The sequence below is a fragment of the Ictalurus punctatus genome, chromosome 18 (assembly GCF_001660625.3).
Source record: "Ictalurus punctatus breed USDA103 chromosome 18, Coco_2.0, whole genome shotgun sequence".
Classification (NCBI taxonomy): domain Eukaryota; kingdom Metazoa; phylum Chordata; class Actinopteri; order Siluriformes; family Ictaluridae; genus Ictalurus; species Ictalurus punctatus.
This window is the reverse complement of record NC_030433.2, coordinates 16496436-16516398: the sequence shown is the minus strand read 5'-3', so window position 1 is coordinate 16516398 and position 19963 is coordinate 16496436. Positions and strand designations below refer to the sequence as shown.

General features: G+C 38.4%; 1 protein-coding gene across 6 annotated transcripts in view; it reads left to right on the top strand.

Moving 5' to 3' along the window:
• Window positions 1–19963, top strand: part of cadm1a (cell adhesion molecule 1a) — a 339864-nt gene that overhangs the window by 308575 nt on the left and 11326 nt on the right. For 2 of the 6 annotated variants that reach the window (XM_053687692.1, XM_017493082.3), the window contains one exon: window positions 11628–11660. The exons of the other annotated variants lie outside the window; for them this stretch is intronic. In XM_053687692.1, coding sequence (XP_053543667.1) covers window positions 11628–11660 — 33 coding nt within the window. The remainder of the gene's footprint in view (window positions 1–11627; window positions 11661–19963) is intronic. 6 annotated transcript variants of the gene reach the window in all.

Sequence of the window (19963 nt, the reverse complement as noted above, 5' to 3'; positions counted from 1 at the left end):
TGTTTTCAATCAATGGGATGTGAGTGAGCTCCTGTTTTATTTAAAGAACAGGGATCTATCAGAGTCTGATCTTCACAGCACATGTTTGTGGAAGTGTATGATGGCACAAACAAATGAGATTTCTGAGGATATCAGAAAAACAGTTGTTGATGCTCATCAAGTGGGAAAAGGTTACAAAACCATTTCTAAAGAGTTTGGACTCCACCAATCCACAGTCAGGCAGATTGTGTACAAATGGAAGAAATTCAAGACCATTGTTACTCTCCCCTGGAGTGATCACTCCAACAACAAAGATCACTCCAAGTGCAAGACGTGTAATAGTCCACGAGGTCACAAAGGAACCAGGATTACTTCTAAGCAACTAAAGGCCTCTCTCACATTGGCTAATGTTAATGTTTGAGTCCAGCATCAGGAGAACATTGAACAATAATGGTGTGCACGGCAGGGTTGCAAGGAGAAACCCATTGCTCTCCAAAAAGAACACTGCTGTCCCTCTGCAGTTTCCTAAAGATCACGTGGACAAGCCAGAAGGCTATTGGAAAAATATTTTGTGGACAGATGAGACCAATATAGAATTTTTGGTTTCAATGAGAAGTGTTATGTTTGGAGAAAGGAAAATACTGCATTCCAGCATAAGAACCTTATCCCATCTAGGAAATGTGATGGTGGTAGTATCATGGTTTCGGCCTGTTTTGCTGCGTCTTGCCATCATTGGTGAAACAATGAGATCTGAATTATATCAGCGAATTCTAAAGGAAAATTTCAGGACATCTGTCCATGATCTGAATCTCAAGAGAAAGTGGGTCATGCAGCAAGACAATGACACTAAGCACACAAGTTGTTCTAGCAAAGAATGGTTAAAGAAGAATAAAGTTCATATTTTGGAATGGCCAAGTTAAAATCCTGACCTTACTCCAATAGAAATGTTGTAGAAGAACCTGAAGCAAGCAGTTCATGTGAGGAAAGCCACCAACATCCCAGGGTTGAAGCTGTTCTGTACTGAGGAATGGGCTAAAATTCCTCCAAGATGATGTGCAGGACTGATCAACAGTTACTGGACAGGTTTAGTTGCAGTTATTGCTACACAAGGGAGTCACACCAGATACTGAAAGCAAAGGTTCACATACTTTTGCCACTCAGATATTTAATATTGTATCATTTTCCTCAACAAATAAATAACCAAGTATATATTTTTGTCTCATTTGTTTAATTGGGTTCTCTTTATCTATGCTTATGAAAATCGGATGATGTTTTAGGTCATATTTATGCAGCTATATAGAAAATTCTATTTTCAAGCACCAATGTACATTACATTTCTATGCTATAAAAGGAATAACACACTTTGGGATGTGTTGTTATCAAGTTCAGGGTGGAAACAGTAACATTCCCTGAAGTTGATTCGGATGACACAAAATCCTATGAATTTCGTTTTCATGATTATAATCCAATATATAAATATATATATATATATTATATAAAGTCACTTACTGTGACTGTGTCGTAAACCACATCACCATGTCTGTGTCACATCAATGAATAACTCGATGCTGTCACAAAATGTGTTTCTGGGTGACATAGACTTCCACTGTAGCTCAAGTGAAAAAAAATAAATAAATAAAAATAAAAACTTCAGACACCAAAAACATGTCTTGGCTGATGAAGTACATTTGGCAACTGAGCCATCCTTTTAATCATCTACATAGAGCTGAATTGCTTCATCCACTTGTAGTGCATCACTTACATTTAACAGAATGTTGTTGTTTTTTCAAATATATTGTTATTGCTGTTCTTCTTAATACCTAAGTGTCTTACGTTCATTAGAAATTAGGCTGTAGTGTCCTCATAAAAAAGACAAACGAACGGCATTACTGTGTGTACACTGCACACAAAATCTAATAGGATAATGCCACCGACTAAAAATAGGACGCAATTCAGTTTTAGTCGTTCTAGCTTTCACAATTAACCGAGCTCTTTCGATCACTCACAGTCTAACTCCACCGATTCGCTGACTGAGGTTCTATATCATGTCCCTTTGTGGAGTAATATAAACGGTCCTGTGATCTCCCTGCCGCCATCATTAGCCTTGCTGGTCCTTGGCTCTCGTTCTCAAAGAATATGGCGAGCTAATAACGCTTTTGATAATAAAAGCAAATTCAATGTTGCTGCTGGCTCCAAACTCTAAAATAGCCATTGATGTGATTTGCTGCCTATAACAATTATGGTTTTGAAGCGAGCAAGTTAGATCATTTTGCTCTCCATTTTCAGTGTTCCTCAGGGCACTTCTTTATATTACACAGAACACAGCTCAGTATGGCGAAGATGAGATGCATACTTTTTTTTCCTTTTTTTTTTTTTTGTGTGTGCTTTTGAGTCGAAGCAGAACAGCCCTCAGCTACAAGTGCAATCAAACATTCGGGGCTGACTTGTGCGGATGATTTGAGTGAATCTGTAAAAAGCATAAAAATGAATCAGGCTTGATTAGGCTGCATGATTGCACTTAATGAAAGCACCAGTGACGCATGCTGATTAGACACACCCTGTCCTCGCCGTTACCAAACCCACCCTCAACCAGCACCAAACAGTCTACCTGTTTAAGACATCGCCTAGATAAATGATGCCAAATTTTACATACAGTATGTAAGGAATAAAATATAAGCCGGCATGCTGTTATAGGAAAATAACGTGTAATGGATGATGGGGTGGTGGGACGTGTTATCATTAACACCCTGACGTGGATCATTTTTCTATAGCAGCACATCTGGAAGTGTTTGATTCCTCTTACACCACAGGAATTTGCCAATGATCACAATTTTGAATTGTGCATTTTAACTGCGCATTGAATATTGTAGAACATCTGTGACACAAGTTAGTTCCTGTAATTATTTTATAGCAGCTATAAACAAGATCATTCCCTCACCAGTCTCTCTTTTTCTCTCTCTAATAAGACAAAAAAAAAAAAAAACTTTCTGACTGTTGTAACATGCTGACACTGGAGTGACCTTCCATAAAAATTTATATAAATGTCTCCTCACACAAACCTTCACCCTATCATTTAACTTTTTTTGTTGTTGTTTAAAAAAATCACCGTTCTAAATTAATGTGCTGCCTGTAACCTAGTAACAGTTGCATACAGTAGTTAAACTCACAGCTTCATTATTAGTAGAGACACGGCACAGACGCAGGTAATTCACATACACACCCTTTCTCTCTCTCTCTCTCTCTCTCTCTCTCTCATAACAATTTATTATAATTCATTCAAATAAATGTAATCTTATCGCACTACTTTATCTCTGTGTATGATATAGAGCAGGCAGAATTCTAGATCTAACAACCCGTATATAAAATAAGTAATGAAAATTAACCATTTTTTGATCTTTTCAGTCAAATTTTGCACAGCCAAGATTAATGACAGCTTTAATTTGTTAATGCTGGCAAGTGACCATGGTATACGTGGAATATTCCATGGTTGGGTATGCATTACACGATTTTAATGTACCCCGCTTCGCATTGGGTGGTTCTTTGTCTCCATTAAAATCGTGTAACCTTACGTAACCAAGACCTTTCGACCAATCAGAACCAAGAACTCAGCAGTGCTGTGGTATAATATTCAATATTGTGTCACATTATTTTGTATGAAATGATACATCTCATTACATAAGCTTGAGTGTCCACAGTGCTAACAGCACATACCCGTAAGTCTTCCATATGAGGCCCGATTCATGCTTTTACCTCTGAATGCATCCTATTATACCTGTGTATTTCACCACCATGAGCCGGTCGCTGCCGCACCATAAAGCTCTGATTTCTTTTATCCGTTCAGGGGATGCGTATAGATCAGGAACACCAAATGAATTTATCAGTCCACCGAGGTAGAGGCCACTTTGAGATTTAATACATTTTTGATAAACTGGCTATGAGAGGAATGGAATGGGCTATACTGCACTTTTAAAAAATCTATTAAAGCCCTAACAGAAGGCTAAAGTGCTCTGCAGCTTCAGGAGGTGACATTTAGAGATGACTAAATTGCCATTTAGACCGAAAAATAAATGGCTACATGGAGAGGCTTTGCTGGGCACCATATGTAACGGGGCCAGTGTCATTCATTGCTATTTATATTGCCAATTTTTTTCCCCTGCTAAACACAGCTCAGAAATGGATGTTTATTGATTTTCCGTGAGTTCTTTCTTTCTTTCTTTTTTTAATTTGAAAAAGCCTTTACAAATTTGATCCCAGAATACACATTCGTTTATTATAGCCCTTTTGTGTTTCCCACCCCCCTCCCCCCATTTAATTTTTTTTATTACTATTATCGTGCCTAATTTTCTAGTTCAGAGCCACTATGAGAAGGGGGACACACCCAGACACAGAGGTGCTCATTCATCCCTTGTTCATCTCACAGACACAAGTACAGTGGCTGACTGATGACCTTGGCAATTGTGCTGTCAGGAAAAATGACAAGTGTATTCCTAAACCTACTCGTAGAAAAAGCAATTTGCCGGATGACTAGAGTTTGTTGAAGAAAACAATAGCGACCGAAACAATGGTTACACCAAAATCCACAACAGAAATGTCATTAAAGAATTGCTCTCCCTCATTAATAAAAAGGCAGCTGAATTAAATGCCACGGTTTTTTTTTTGTTGTTGTTGTTGTTTTAATTGATGAAAAGCCAAAAGCAGAGTTGGCAAACAATTCATTTCAGCCTTCAACAAAAAAAAAAAAGTGGGTGGAGGAGGACTTAAATGGCATAAACACCATCTGGTAAACTGATTTTGAAGTTGAACAGATGAATTGCCCTGTACAAGCACTTGCAAATAGAAGTCCATTTCTCTCTCTGTTTGATTTCTGCTGCGGAGTACAGCGCGGACAGAGAAGAATAGCTCGTTGGCAAAGAAAAGGCTAATTCACTAAAGGTCAATTGCATTACCAGCGGGAAAACAACGACTGCAGTGCCATGATACACAGCACACAGAGAAGACCATCCTCTGGAATTTATTGCACTTAGCATTTATTGCACTCATGCAAACACAGAAATGCTTCCAATAAGTCTTTTTTATATAGAGTTGTATTGTTATGGGAGCCATGATTGCAAGCTATGATGGCCAAGCAGAGATGGGGATCATAAAGGCGGCCTGCTGGTAATCAGCACCCCAAGTGTGATTCTGCCAGGCATCGCGGGCTGAGTAAACACACATAGACACACAAACATGTTTAACCGAGAGGCTCAGCCTGATTTCCCCATCTGCACATCAGCGTTCGACCAAACCGCCATTCAGCCACATTTGCTAGCAGTGATTACTGTGCATACAGTTACAAATTTTCCAGAGAATGTCACACCTAAAATTGTCTGTACACAGAAAATAATCAGTATAGAAGTAGCTTTATTGTATAAGCTACATTATACCATGGCTATGAGAAATGCTCATTCCTGATTGGCCAACAGGTGTGCTCTTTATATCAGGACTTACATAGTCTGTCCATATGAGGATTGTGTTCACCAGGTTTTCGTGACGTTTCCCATCATTCATCATTTCAGAAAGTGAAATGAGAATTTCTGGGACGTTGGTTAGGGTTAGAGGTTGATGCTAATTATAAATACAGTGTTATTTTAGTCACAATGAGTTTCCTAGTAAATTTAGTAGCATCTCATTATTCTTCGTTATTCATTATTCAGCTCCTAATCCTAATCTTCTAATCAGTCTTAGTGTTAGGTAGCATCAGGCTTTTCTAACTCTATAACAGGCTTTTCTATGGTATACTGCAGTTCGGTTCTGGCTGTTTTTTCCATTATTTTGACAAAATTCTCCTACTCTACCACTTCAAAGCCAGATTTCTCAAACCTGCTTTGAAACTTGAGGGTACTGACTCACACTTTTGTTGGAGGGTTTTTTTTTCCTGTTCTTACAGTCTCCTCCTATTCTCAATTTTGACCACATAGGTGGCTTTTTGTTGTTTTGAATTCCTTTCACTTCTGCACACTTTCAGCTTCCACAAACTTGGTATAAAGTTGAAGACTGTAATAACTTGAGTGCTCCGTGCTTGTTTTCTTCTTGTTCATTTCCCTACTCTCATTTGGTGACTGCTACAATTTTCAAGAGAGCTGCAAAATTATAGCTTTAGTTCACATTTTTCTTACATATATTGTGGTGACCATAGACATTTGCATTTCCCCCACGCTAACTTACCTGCTCTGCTGAGCCAACCTAAGAATGTAATTTTTGAATGAAAGTTTGAAGGAATTTTTTTGAAAGCTTCCTAGACCTGTAATCATATACATTATTGTGAAGATACCTTGGAAAAACCAATTCGCTGTTGAAATGCAATAGATTTGCAATACAACGTTTCAAGTCATGTTGGAAAGAATGTATTTACGAGTTGGTTCACATATTACCACAGCAAAGTCGTAAATACGAGAGGGAAATTCTGGATTTTATTTAAGACCAGAGTTTCCGAGTTCGGGACGTGTCAGAAAGAAAACATGGATGCAACGTCTGTAGTTGACGGTAAATTTGTTGAAAGCTAATTGTCTGCACAAAATGCGATAGTACTTTACAATTACGATATAATATGTAGCTTCATAAACTGATTCAAAACATAAAAAAGCAAAATACACCTGATGCACATTCTTTGTTAATTTTCTTCATTTCAAAGTTTCGAATTTTTTGTAGTTACTTAAAAGAAGGTATACGACATCTTTCTCCAACTAAAGTGACTTGAATGCACCTGACGTGGAAATTGACTTCCCAAGTTTTATAGCTAAAATTGGCCAGATCTACTCTCATGCACATAATCTTCCGTTCTAATTCAATCATCACTCAATTAGATTTTGGAGCTTCATGGCTATACAATAAATAATAATAATAATAATAATAATAATAATAATAATAATAATTTCATGCCCATAGTGCTATATTTGGTGAGTTTCAGCATGTATCCTTCCCCTGTTCTGCAGGCGCATGTTCTGTTGTGGTCTCTGGTGGAAATACGTTGTTGCAATTAGCCATGGTGCTATGCGTCCGCTGTCATGTCTGCTGATATCAGCTGCTGATGTCAGCAAGGACAGCGCCTCAGGTGATCCAAGCTGAGACAAAGGGCTGTGTCGAGGCAGGATCGCCGTTGCTGTTTGGCTGACACATTGATATGCTCCTGCCCTGCAGCCTTCAACTGTAACAGGGTTAGCAGGCTCTCAGGGAACCCTCCAATGATTGAGGGTTGGAGGACAAGCAGTGGATTGCTGTACTTATTTTGGAGAAGCTCCTGTATCGTTCCTGTCCCACAGGAGCAGTGAATAATCACACCCTCCCTCCGGCTTCTCTACTTTAACCATCAGTCCTGGGTCTGTCTTCTCAAAACCATCTTTTTGATGGAAATCTCAGCATGCATAAGAGGGTGGGAATCGTTCTCATTCCTCTCAATGTCAAATAATAACCTAAAGATATTATTCGTTACTTTGATCACCACCCCCATTCATAGGCGCATGTTTTATCTCAAGATGCTGAGCTTGAACTGCTCGCCTGGAGTGAACCAAGTATGCGTTCAAAGGCTCCAGCTGTTCGTCTTTGATAACCACTCTGCTTTCGGACATGGCAGAGGTGCTCTCAACCTCAGTAGCTCTTAGCTTCATGTGAAGACTTTACATAGAATTCTTATGAACGCTGACAGAATTAGAAGAGGTATTATACTATACTGTTTCACTTTCAAGAACATCCCCTGCATCTCTAAATGGCCCTGTTAAAAAAAAATGTAAAAAAATAAAAATAAAAAAAAAAATAAAAAAAAAAAACACCGTTCGAAACCCTTATAGAATTTGTAATCGTTTTAATGGAAACTGTAATGTTCCTTGTGGGACTCTACTGGTAATTTATTGCCTTCTATTGGTGGCATGTTTCAGAACATCTAATGGATACCGTTAAGGACCATTAATGGTAATGGTAATGCTTTTATTGATTAGCTGATGGTTTGTAATGGCATTTGTAGTGGAAACCATTACAATATCTGTGATGGTTTCTATAGTTTTTTTAGATGGGCATAAATTAGCTGAAAGATATGGCCTTCAAATGGCAAGCAGTCCTTTTAAAGTATTTTTCTCATTTCAGTCTGTGAGGTAAAGTGTACTCTGATATCCTCTTCCTAGCTAAAAGCCAGCACAAACAGTGATGAGTATTATGATTATGAAAATTTTAATATCATTTCAGAAATCCTCTGAAATGACCTCATGGTATTTAAAAGTGAATATTATGAACATTAATGAATAGGATGGAAATATTCCTCTCAGAAATGCTATCAGGCTAGCACATTTTAGCTATCTAGCTCACAATACCAGTGCCATTATGAACATTTATGAATAGGACTTTAAATTCCTATTCCAGCTCAGAATAGCCAGCTAGCTAGCTTTAGCAGTAAATGTGACATTTATTAATATGATGGGGAAAGAATCCTCACAGAAATCATGTCAGATTAACTTATGTCAACCAGAAATTATGAACATGTGTTGTTATGAAATCTCTGAAATGATGCTAGGTTAACTTATATTAGCCAACAAGCTAGCATTAGGAGAGGCAGTTATGAACATCTATAAAAAGCTGCTGAAAAACTTATTAGCTCAAGTTAGCAAGCTATAACTAGTTGTAGCATTAAAATGATGATGAATATTACTTAAATCCATTCAGAAATCTTGTCAGGTTAGCTCATGCTTGGCTAGACTTAGCAGTGGAGATTTTAAACACTTATTGATATGATAGGGGAAAAATCCTCTCAGAAATTCTGTCAAGTTAGCTACTGTTAACCACCTAGTTAGATTTAAACATCCCCTCAGAAATACTGTTAGGTTAGCTAAGATTTGCCAACTAACTAGCATTAGCAGCAATCATGAAGATTTATAACTGACTAAATAACTCTGCTAGTGTTAGTATAACAGGCCTTGCTATTTTAAAGTGGTTTTGAATGATCTTATCTTGGCACTAAATAATGGCTAGGTCTCATGCCATGCTGGTAAACACTGCTATCAAGTATTATTTAGAATAGCCCTCAATTCAGCCCCATGTTTCAGGCACAACTTCATTGCCGAGTTTTTCCCACTCAGCGACACAAGCTGTGTTGTGTAGCATGCTGCTTTGATTGGAGAGCAGTTAACTTCCTGAAAGCCACACCTGCCACAGGTTTGCTTCATCTCATCTCAGCATGCAGAGAGTGCACCACTCTCATCTCCCCCGGTGTGCTGTGCTTCGAGTGCGAATCCTCCACCACTCCTCCTTACTTTGACCAGCTCTAGTAAACACAGAGCAAAGAGGTAAACTGACCCTGCATCCATCAACACATTTGGCTTAACCTTAATGGAGAGCGAGAGTTATGCTTCAAGGCCAAAGTGTCTGATGTTCAGACGACTGACATCCCTAATGTTTTTTCCACCCCATAACAAGCACTTCTGCATTGCAGAGAAGCTTTCCTGGTGTGTTTGAAGTGTTCTGTGCCCTAAGGTAATGCACTGCAATGAGGTCTATAGCTCTTCGCACATGCCTCTACATTTCAGAGTAGATCATTAATACATGGCAGGGGGAAAAGCAAGGCTCAGATGTAAGCTAAAGGTGAGAGTTGCACTATTAAAGTATAAAACTAATGAAAATTCGCTCAAAATAACTAACATGCAAAAAGTCTCTGGCCTTAGACAGCATTTAAGAGTTGCTCATTAATGACTTATTCACATAACAGTCTGTTTAAGACTTAAAAGTATGTGGTATTTTGATGAGTATTTTATCAGGTTCCTCTATTATACACGTCACTTTTACTGACTGTAGCCACCCTTTATCCTGTCTGTCAATAAAAAGGAACTGCCATAAGACTACAAAGCACAGATTTACTTCGTAGTCCATTAATACCACATACTATAGTGTTTATGTATTATGAATGTATCAGCAATCAGCCACAACAGGATTGCTTAGTAAGTCCTTAAGTGCTTAAGTCCTTAGTAAATTCTGCATATTAACAAATCAGTCAACAATTCACACCTACAGTACAAGGTATCCTGTAAAGTACAGGGTGTCCCAAAAGTCTCCATACATAGGGGACTGCTGTATGTGTGCCAGCACCATGTCGATTGTGCCTTCGTCAGTGGATGTTCATGGATGTTCCCCAATGTTTTTGAATTTGTTTATAAGTTTGGCAACAGTGTTGGGTGTGATGTATTTGCCACATGTTACCTTGTGACAGCTTCCTGATCTAGCCATGAGAATGATTTCAATACGTTCTTCTTTTGTCAAAGGCATTCTTAAAGGCTATCTGAAAAAGAAATATAATTTATGGAAAAAAAATTTTGGAAGACATTTTGCTAAGATGTGTTAATTTCCCCTATGTATGGTGACTTTTGGGACATCAAAATTATGGCAGTGGTTAAGGTGTTGGGCTACTTTTCGGAAGGTTGTGAGTTCAATACCAAGCTGCCATTGTTGGGCCCTTGAGCAAGGCCCTTAACCCTCAACTGCTCAGATGTATAAATGAGATAAATGTAAGTTGCTCTGGATAAGGGTGTCTGCCAAATACCATAAATGTAAAAATTATACATATTTACTGATGTAAAATCTCCTATAAAATGGTGTTAGATTCACTGCAGCCTGGATTAAGTTAATGGTACTACCCTGATGTTCCTCTTATACAACAGTAATTTACCAACAGTAAAAAAAAAAAAAAAAAAAAATCAATCATGTAAAGACCTGTTGTAATTTTTATCTTACTATAGTTACATTTAAGTCTGTGGAAAGTTCACGAAACAAGCTCTTGTTATCACGTACAGTAACTTACCGAAACCTCAGAGTTCTCCATTAATAACCTCCATGGTGGAAAACTTAGTCACAGCTTTACTGTTACAAACAAAAAGCTGACATTGGAGACAGATTAAATGTTAAGTCAATGTCTCCTCCTCAGAGAATGCTTCACCATATTAGTAATTATACATTCTTCTTTATAAAAAATAAATAAATAAATAAATAAAAAATTTAAAAAACCTTTTTTTGGTACCAGTTTATAATTTGTTATATGAAGCATCCACCATACAAAACCATGTGAATTAGATGTCACTATAGCCTTCAATAACGTATTAAAACAAGCACATTAATACAAACCTAATAATAATAATAATAAATAATAATACATAATAATAATAATCAACACCTTCTGACCAGAATCAGTCATTCAAAAACACTGTGGTATAATGCTGCTTCATGCATCGATAGTTTTGTAGGTGTGCCATTATCGTGCTGCACTGAAAATGATCAGCAGTCTGCAGTTCATATACCGGCATCAGTTTTTCAGTTGCAAGTCTATAAAAAAGTGCTGCCCCATTTTCCTAGAAACAAACAAGTGTGTTCTGACTGTGCTGCCTGTTGGATGGTGATGCTCTATTTACTTTGATGTATGATGTTATATTTGTATTCCTGTTGGATAACCTGTGTGCGTTCTTTGTTTTTGTTTTTCTCTTGGGCTTATTGCAAGGTCTTAGTTGTGTGTAAATGTCTTTTGCTTATTGTTTTCCGTTTGTTTTCTGTCCCCCCCTCTCCCATTTCTCCTTTTTTTGCATGCCGTTCTCCTGTTCCCTTCCTCCCACCACCGCCTGTCACACCTCTCTTCGTGTGCTCAGACGCTGCGCCCAGCACTGAACCCGCTGCTCACGGTTGGTACCTCTCCCTCCTTCTTCTGCTAGCCCAGCATGCCTGGCACTGCATGCCAGCTGAGCTCCGAGCACCGCTTAGTGCCCCCTGCCTCTGCAGGCAGCTGGAGACAAGCGCGGCACTGAAATGACGAAAATGCCATGTTGTGTGACTGTCCACCTTGTCCATCTGTCAGTATCCGTCTGCCCCATCTGTTTGTCCTGCCTGTCTTGTGCTTGTCATCATCTCTCGTCTTTGTCCTGGTCTTTTTGCGCTTGACTGTCACTCACCTACAGGTTTGGTCATCTAACCAGAGCACTAACCAGGTATTTCCGTCTTAGGCTGCATGAGTCTCTAAGCCTTGCGAGTCCTCACACTGTTCCTGTCACACTCCCCTAATCTGCCTGCATCATTTCCCATGAATTTAGATGCTCTCCAAATGGCTGATTATTTTTATATTATTGATTTCTTTATTTATTTCTGCTGAGAAGGTGAAGCAAGACCACACTGCAGATGCCATACCTCATGATACCAAATGATACAGAGAGTTTCATTTGCATAACTAGCAGGCTTTATAATATTTATTGGAATATTGGAATTAGTTTTAATTCTGTGTTACACCTTTCTTTACACCTCACACACACAGGTTCTGAATATTTTATACGTTGAGATGCATTTCTTCATTCATATGTGCACCTTTTAATATTTGAAGAGAAATAAAAAAAGATCGAGTCTAATACAAGAGGTACATGGGAAGGTGAGATCCATTCTTGTATACATCTATAATGCAGAAGCAATGCATTTGAGGAGTAAACATGGATGTATGGATGCTGAATAGAGCACAGAGTGCCTGGCATTAATTGAGACACAGTACAGTTTACTGTCAAATGTCAGGAAGACCATTTCAGGAAGAGAGCAGTGTTACCCTTGTGCCATTCTTTATTTCTGTGAATTACTGGAAACTACAGAACAAATCTTGCACAACCTCCAGTGACTCAAAATACAAGAAGTTGAAATAAAATGAGATTTTTTAACAAGAATATTTGAAATTTTCTGGTTTATGTCTCTGTAACTGAGCTATTGTCTTATCGACTACTGGCCATACTGGTCTGTGAAAAGGAGAAAATACTTTTTTATTACTTTTTCTCTGCTCTTATCAGAATTCTCTTGAAAGAGCTAGTATGTAAAATGTAAGCTATAATTTTCATGCAGTTATAAATGTAATCTTATAAGAGCCTTGTTTAGGTCAGAAATACCATTTCACAATTGATTTGTCAGCATGAAATTTATTTAGTCCTACTACTGTACATATACACCTTTCATGTTACCAACATGTTTTTTTTTATTGAGTATTCCAATGACCTAGTGAACCAGTCTCAGGATATTTTTATTGATAAAGACTTAAAAAGCACTTCTGTAAGTCGCTCTGGATAAGGATAAATGGTTAAATGTAAATATAAATGTAAACAGTACTCAATGTGTTGAAAGGATGTCCGATATGACCAAGCTGTGAATAAGAATCCTAGGATGAGCAAAGGATGGTCTCTATGATAACAGCAGCAGTTCTTGGATACAAAATCGACACTATCCAGGCGAGATTATCCACTGAAGCAAGGGTGAGAGTTGAGCAACTGTTTTAGGGAAGTGCAAATCTTTAGGGCATCCATGTGTGACCATCCACAGTAGCAGAAAACGAGTCACAAATGCAGAAAGCTCCAAGCAGAAATAGAGCATCAGGATGAATCAGGCAAGTCCGGAGGGCGAAAAGAGGCACAGCAGTAAGTGCATGTCAGGATTTGGGATTGGCATCACATCAGGCAGCAGGACAGAACTAATAAGTAGGTTCACTCATTTAAAAGAGTAACATGCAAAAACAGCACTAGTTCAAAGATGGGCACATATTGTAGGTCTTGGGCTCAATTCTCCATAGAGGTTTAGCTCTTTATAGTGATCATAACACTTTATCACGTTAATCACACTGTTTGCACATAATAAGTATATCAACAAACTAGCTGTTTTTGCACCACGTAATAGATTAATTATTTTGCATAATGCTACATGAGTCACTAAGTCAATGTTAACTAATAAGTTCATTTATCATTGCTTAATTACTATTTACTGATGCTACTTACTATAATACAATGCTGATGAAAAATATAGAAACTTACCAGTACTTAGGCTTTACCCCAATTAATTAATCTAATGATCTACTTTTTAAACATAAAGAAAACTGAATGTGATGTACAACATGCAAGAAAACCCAAAGAATGGCTTCCCTGCAAGTCTACATGACGGAACAAAAACGTGACTTAATTAATGGATCACAGGTTAAGACTTTTCTACAACTGTATCATGTAATGATTTATAATCCCACTATCCAGTATGACCCAAAAGAGGATGAGTTTGGTACATCTCGAGATGACTTCCTCGTGTCCTTTCAGGGATTTTTTTTCCTTAGATTTTTTTCACCTTTAAATTAAATGAATAGACCAGAGGTCAGTAGACCATTCATAAGTTAATGGAATTTAATATCGAATATTGCTCAATAATTAATATATTGCCTGGTCCTTGTTACTAGTTAGTAATGATTTTTTAACTGTATAATTAAATATAATAAATCTATGGGCTTTGTTTGTCAGTTTGGTGGCTTGTTTATTTATTTATTTATTTATTTATTTATTTATTTATTTATTTTATGAAGCAAGCAGTTGTGTAGTGAAATGCATACCTGTGCTATCGTTCTTTTGCATCTTGTCCGTGTTCTCTCTCTCTCTCTCTCTCTCTCTCTCTCTCTCTCTCTCTCTCTCTTTTGCATTAGTGTCCATTTTCACACGCTTCTCTTTTGTAGCCCAAGCACAAACCCTGTTTACCATCTTATTTTCTCGACTGCACTACTTTCACTGTTGGGGAGAGTTCTCTCTTCTCTGATAAGAGTCTTTTTTAGTCTCTCTGGTGTAGCCTAGCAACAAGCTGTTCAAGGAATAAGGGAGGTTTTCAACTGATGTGTGCGTGTTGAGGGAGGGGTGATTGGGGGAGGATTCCTCGGCAAAAAAACAAAAAACAGCTAGCACATTACCACAGAAAGTAGTCCCATTTGAGTATTTTGGCTATATTGCGTGTTTTGCTACTCCTTTTTTCCTTTGTCAAGAGAGTGATATATAAAAGGGTTTACAATATTTGAGAACTTGGCCTTGTTGAAAAAATGCCCATCTTGTTAGATGAGCATGTCGTTCAGTGGAGCTGCAGCTGGAATATAAATCACGCAGCAGGAACTGAAGAAACATGGCTCTGTGGGTCAGATAGATCAAATCCTTATCAGCGTGTCAGTCCTTGTCATCCACTGGCTCTATAGCCTGACACTCGTGGCCGCTATTAATCGCTCCTCTCTCACCTGAACCAGCATGTACAGTATTTACTGCCACACACACGCACACACTCACACACATAGCCTTGTCCTTCATAGCCTTATTTATCACTATCTTGTCAGTGTTTTCAGAGCAGTAAATGGAGAGGACCTTTTCTCCAATCTCTCTCCTTCTATTAGAATGAAGGGATTCCAGATGAATGCTGATCACAAGCATGCTTTTTATTCTCCTTCTTATTGTCAAACCAGATGATTTCAAACCAGAGTATCTGTAAGAAACCAGGTGTAAAAAAAAACCTCTGTGTGGTGCTTCTGATCCTACTAGATATGAAATTACTGCACTTTAGCCAAGTGCAAAGTAATGGTGCCACACACCCAAAAAAATAACTCTGGAAAAAAAAACCTTCCCTTTCTTACTTCTCAATTCAACTGAGTTTCCCTTTCATATTGGATGAGAAAATGATTTTCATTTTTCTCCCTGTACTTTAACCAAATTTCTGCTTCAACTTTGATAATACCAATTCATGAATAATGTTTTAAATTTTGTCTTTTGAATGCTGAAGTCAATTGTAATGAATCAAAGCCTGTAAAATGAATAGCTGGCTTTAGATACGTACGAATAGAAAGCTGCAAGTACCACATGCGAAACCAAAATTAAGCAAGGGATTAGTGAGTTTTCTCTCCCTATCTCCCACCATAACCATCCCAACAATTCATATATATATATATATATATATATATATATATATATATATATATATATATATATATATATATATATATATATATATAATATAAAGCTAAGCCCATTTCTGATATGAATGCCTTTCAAACATAGAGCACACAGTGGCCATATATCAACAGGGGCATAATAGTGTTGATAATACTAATAATAATGACTTTATGCCTATAATGCAGCAGTTCTTAACCTTTTTGCGAAAGTGAAAAGAAGATTTTTTTTAATGTTTCAGGATTTTCTGATAATATCCATCCACCAACATTACAAATTGTCAAATCTAAATGTTTTATTTTGTTTGGGTTCCCCAACTTTTCCATCTCTCGTTTATAAAGGTGAGAATAACATAATGGAGAGAGTCTATATAGCAATGATTAATATTGGTCTGCTTCTTGTCAGTATTATCTTCACAGTGAACATACAAAGATGGGTAAAATGTGATTAGTTGTTTTATTGGTTACATGAAACTACAAGAAGCTGCCCTTTTGATATGCTGTAGATCCTCATCAGCTGTCCTGCTTTGCTGCTACTCTGGTTTCCCAGTTGTCCCGGTTATTTTGCTAAAAAGTAGAGATGAATATTATGTCACATGACAATACATGTGTAGATAATTACCAACAATTGTCATTTTCATTATTTCCACTGGCAAACATTTCAGTGCACCAAATAATCTTTACTACAAAATGAAAAGGATATCAAGCTGCCTACTGTGAAAAAGAAAATAAAAGTCATTATAAGTATAAGTGAAAAAGGGACAGTTGGGACAGTTGTAATGTATATAATTCAGGTTGTAAGGTTGGTAAACAGAGATTACTATCAAGTACATCCGCCAGTTGCCTTTCTAATGCACTTGAGAAAATTGCTAAAATAAATAAATAAATAAAATGTTTAAAGGCGTTCCCTCACCCTTTTAGGTTTATATATTATCATAGGCCAAGAACATCTTCCAAGACTACCATTTGTTCTTCTCTGTCCACTGGCTGAGAGAGAGCAGGACACTAATGTTACCAAAGCGGCCTTGCATGTCGATGCCCAGTCGGCGCTCTAATCCTCTATCTGAGAGGCGAACATGATGGAAAGGACACACCTGCCAACATGCCTGTCAGGCTCGGCGTGTGTGGAGCAGATAATTGACCAGTCTCTGAACCACAGGTAGCCCCATAGCAGAATGCAGTGGGATAATGACCACTTTGCTCTCAGCTGGATGGCATCAGGTGAAGCAGAAGAGTTTGCGCCTTTAATATCCTCGAATTATCACATGCAGATGCCATTACAGACTGGGATTTCATCAATCAATAGGGGGCTTCTTCCATAGCTTCAAAACTTCAACACTTTTTCAAGCCGGCCAAACTTATTTTTCTCGCACCGTTTTTTCTAGTCTCCTTTCATGAACATAGCTGCTTATATGTGGCTGTCGGAAGTGCTTTTTCTTGATGAGTTGTCATGTAGGTGGCATTTAGGTGGGATTGGTAGGACTGCCTGAAGGCCCCTCAAAGGCGATGCACATATGCTGCACTAATTAGTCTGGGAGGGTGGACTGGGACGACCTCACACAAGCCTCCTTTACTGCTTTCTGCTTCACCGGTACTGGCTGGTCAGCAGAATGTTAAGGCCCGGTGTGGATGGAGTGTTTTATTTGGAGAGGGAGGACAAGCCTAGTTCTGAGACTAAGCTGATTTCCCAGTAGACATTGCTCTATCCATATGTTCAGAAATGTAATCTTTAGTAATCTCCATCTCATGATCTTTAGTCTGTAGGCTTTAGCAAGCTTTCATGCACTGGGGCAGGAGCCGTTCACGGCCATCCTTAGTACTGCTTTCTCTCTGCCACGCTTCCTCATACTATATGTCTTTATCTCTCTTTTTTTTTTTTTTGAAACCTGTAAGCTATAAAGAGTCATGATTTCACCGCTCCTATTTCATCTGGAAATTAAATGTTTCTTACCATCAATTAAGTGTCTCACAATAGATCAAAGTCATTTAAGTGCGAAAAACACCTATAGACTGCTCTTTGCTGTCACAGAAAATATAACTGGCCAAAAAGCTCATGCTGGGAAGGGGGGAACTTTTTGCTCTGTAGCCTATGCTCAGTCATGGTGAGCGCTTTTGATGTATCAGAGACACCTGTTCAGGCTTCCACCCACTCAGAAAGTCAAAGGTTTTCATTTGCACTATCAGGAACTGGCTTACGTACTGTGAGCTAGACCAACTATAATGACTGGACCAACCCAAGCCTAAAAGCAGCCCAACTTTCAGCAAAAGCTCCACATGAGTTTTCACGACCCATGATAGCAGTGTCTTCTTATAAAGCACCTGCTGACATTTTATTAATCTCAAAAGATGTAAGGCTTCTTATGGTATTCTGAGCCATGTACTCTGCTGTGCTGGTAAAAAGGAAGCAAGAGTTTGAGGGCAACTCTTTAATATGCACTGAAACCCAGCATGTAGAGATTGCTGCTCTTTGTGGCAATTGGCCAATTGGCCATGCTGAAGAGGACGACTGGTTTCTTGTCAACCAGATTGGACAAATTACTACTGATACCACTACTCTGGGGAAATGAAGAATGTATCTTAGGAATAGCTCCTGCCTGTGCCTAGGTTTGTATGATCCTGAAAGGGGCAACTTATCCTGGATTAACTCTGACAAACCTCACTTCCTTCCATCTTAACAACAGGGCAACAGCAGTCCCTTGTGTTGAATGTGTTGTTCTCTGAATTGCATAATATTCAACTGGAACTAATGCAAGTTACTCTACAAAGCAACGTCAGCAATCATTTGAAAGACAGACAAGTTAAAGAACAAAAGGATGAAAGGGCAGTACATTTATAATTCTCTTTATGAAGAAACACAAACTTACCTACCAAACTAAAAATCCACGTCCGTTCATCTAGCATAAATTGTCCTTTTCCTGCTGTCCTGCCTCTTGTCACCTACCCTGGCCCAGTTCTGTCCACCCCTGCATACTGTAAATATGGCTCTGCGGGGGTTACCATGGCTGGCAGTAATGATAGAGTTCCAGGCAGAAAGGGGTGGCTGGCATAAAGGAGAAAATGAACAGACATTGAACAGAGAAAAGGGCAACTAGGAAGCTAAGTCAGTTATGGCTCCATTGTTTTTCTCTCCGTCTCTGCAGGATTGCATTACTGAGACATGAAAGATAGGTTCTGACCCTTTGAAAGTGTGAGATGCAGCACAGCTCAGTAATGGGTTCCTTCCCATAATGCTGTTGTGACCGCTAGCCTGCTGTCACCATGCCTAAATTGCCAGATAAAGCAGTTGTGGTTTTGAAAATCAGATAAGGATGCATTCTGGTTTAGATTTGTGTTTTTGTATTTAGAAAAAAAAGAGGCCTCATCAAGTTTCTTTATTTCTGATGTAATTACATTTTTAATATGTTTAACCAGCAACCTTTCAGAATAACCCCAGAGATTTCATTGAAGGAAATTGAGTAGAAATTGAATTGAATCTGGTCAGGGTTTGTCATCGACAATGGGCCATGCAGTAATGTAATCAGTAATTATCACAATTTGTCTGAACAACAAAGAAAAGGCAAGATTGGGAACCTTGTTCTTAATGTGCTTTCCTGTTGGGAGCCTGTTGTTGTTTTCGTTTGCATTCAGATCACATGGTATATTTGGACAGATGTGCCATGAGGACTACCCAAAGGTTCTCCAGATTTAATGTTCCTTGCCTGCTACAATTATTACCTTATGTAATGGCCTATGTTGAATAATGGTAAATTGTTTAATGGAGCTACAGATTGCTGAAGACTGCAATAACTATAAACCAGGCTACTTAGAGAGTGGCATACTGCTTTATACTCACATTCTTTTCCTATAACTACACATGACTTCCCATTTCAATGAAATATATCAATGTGAAATCCATTCAAATCCAAATTTACAATAAGAAACCACTGCATACCTTTGGGTGGGTAGAGTGGGATAAAAGATTATACACAAACCTCTCTTTTAAGTGACAGGAAAAGATTGGGTCAATGAGATTTTTAATTACATTTTCACAAAGGCGCAGGACTGCTTCTGGGCTGGAGGGACACAGGTAAATGCAGACAGGCTTTGTAATAACACATCTGTCATCCATCTGCCCATAGGCCCAAGAGCAGAGCTCTTTCATTACAGTCTGCTCACACGCTCACAATGGCAATCGCTATTGCTTAATTAGAAGATTAGAGGATCCAATTAGAAGATCTCCTGTCTCAGGGATCA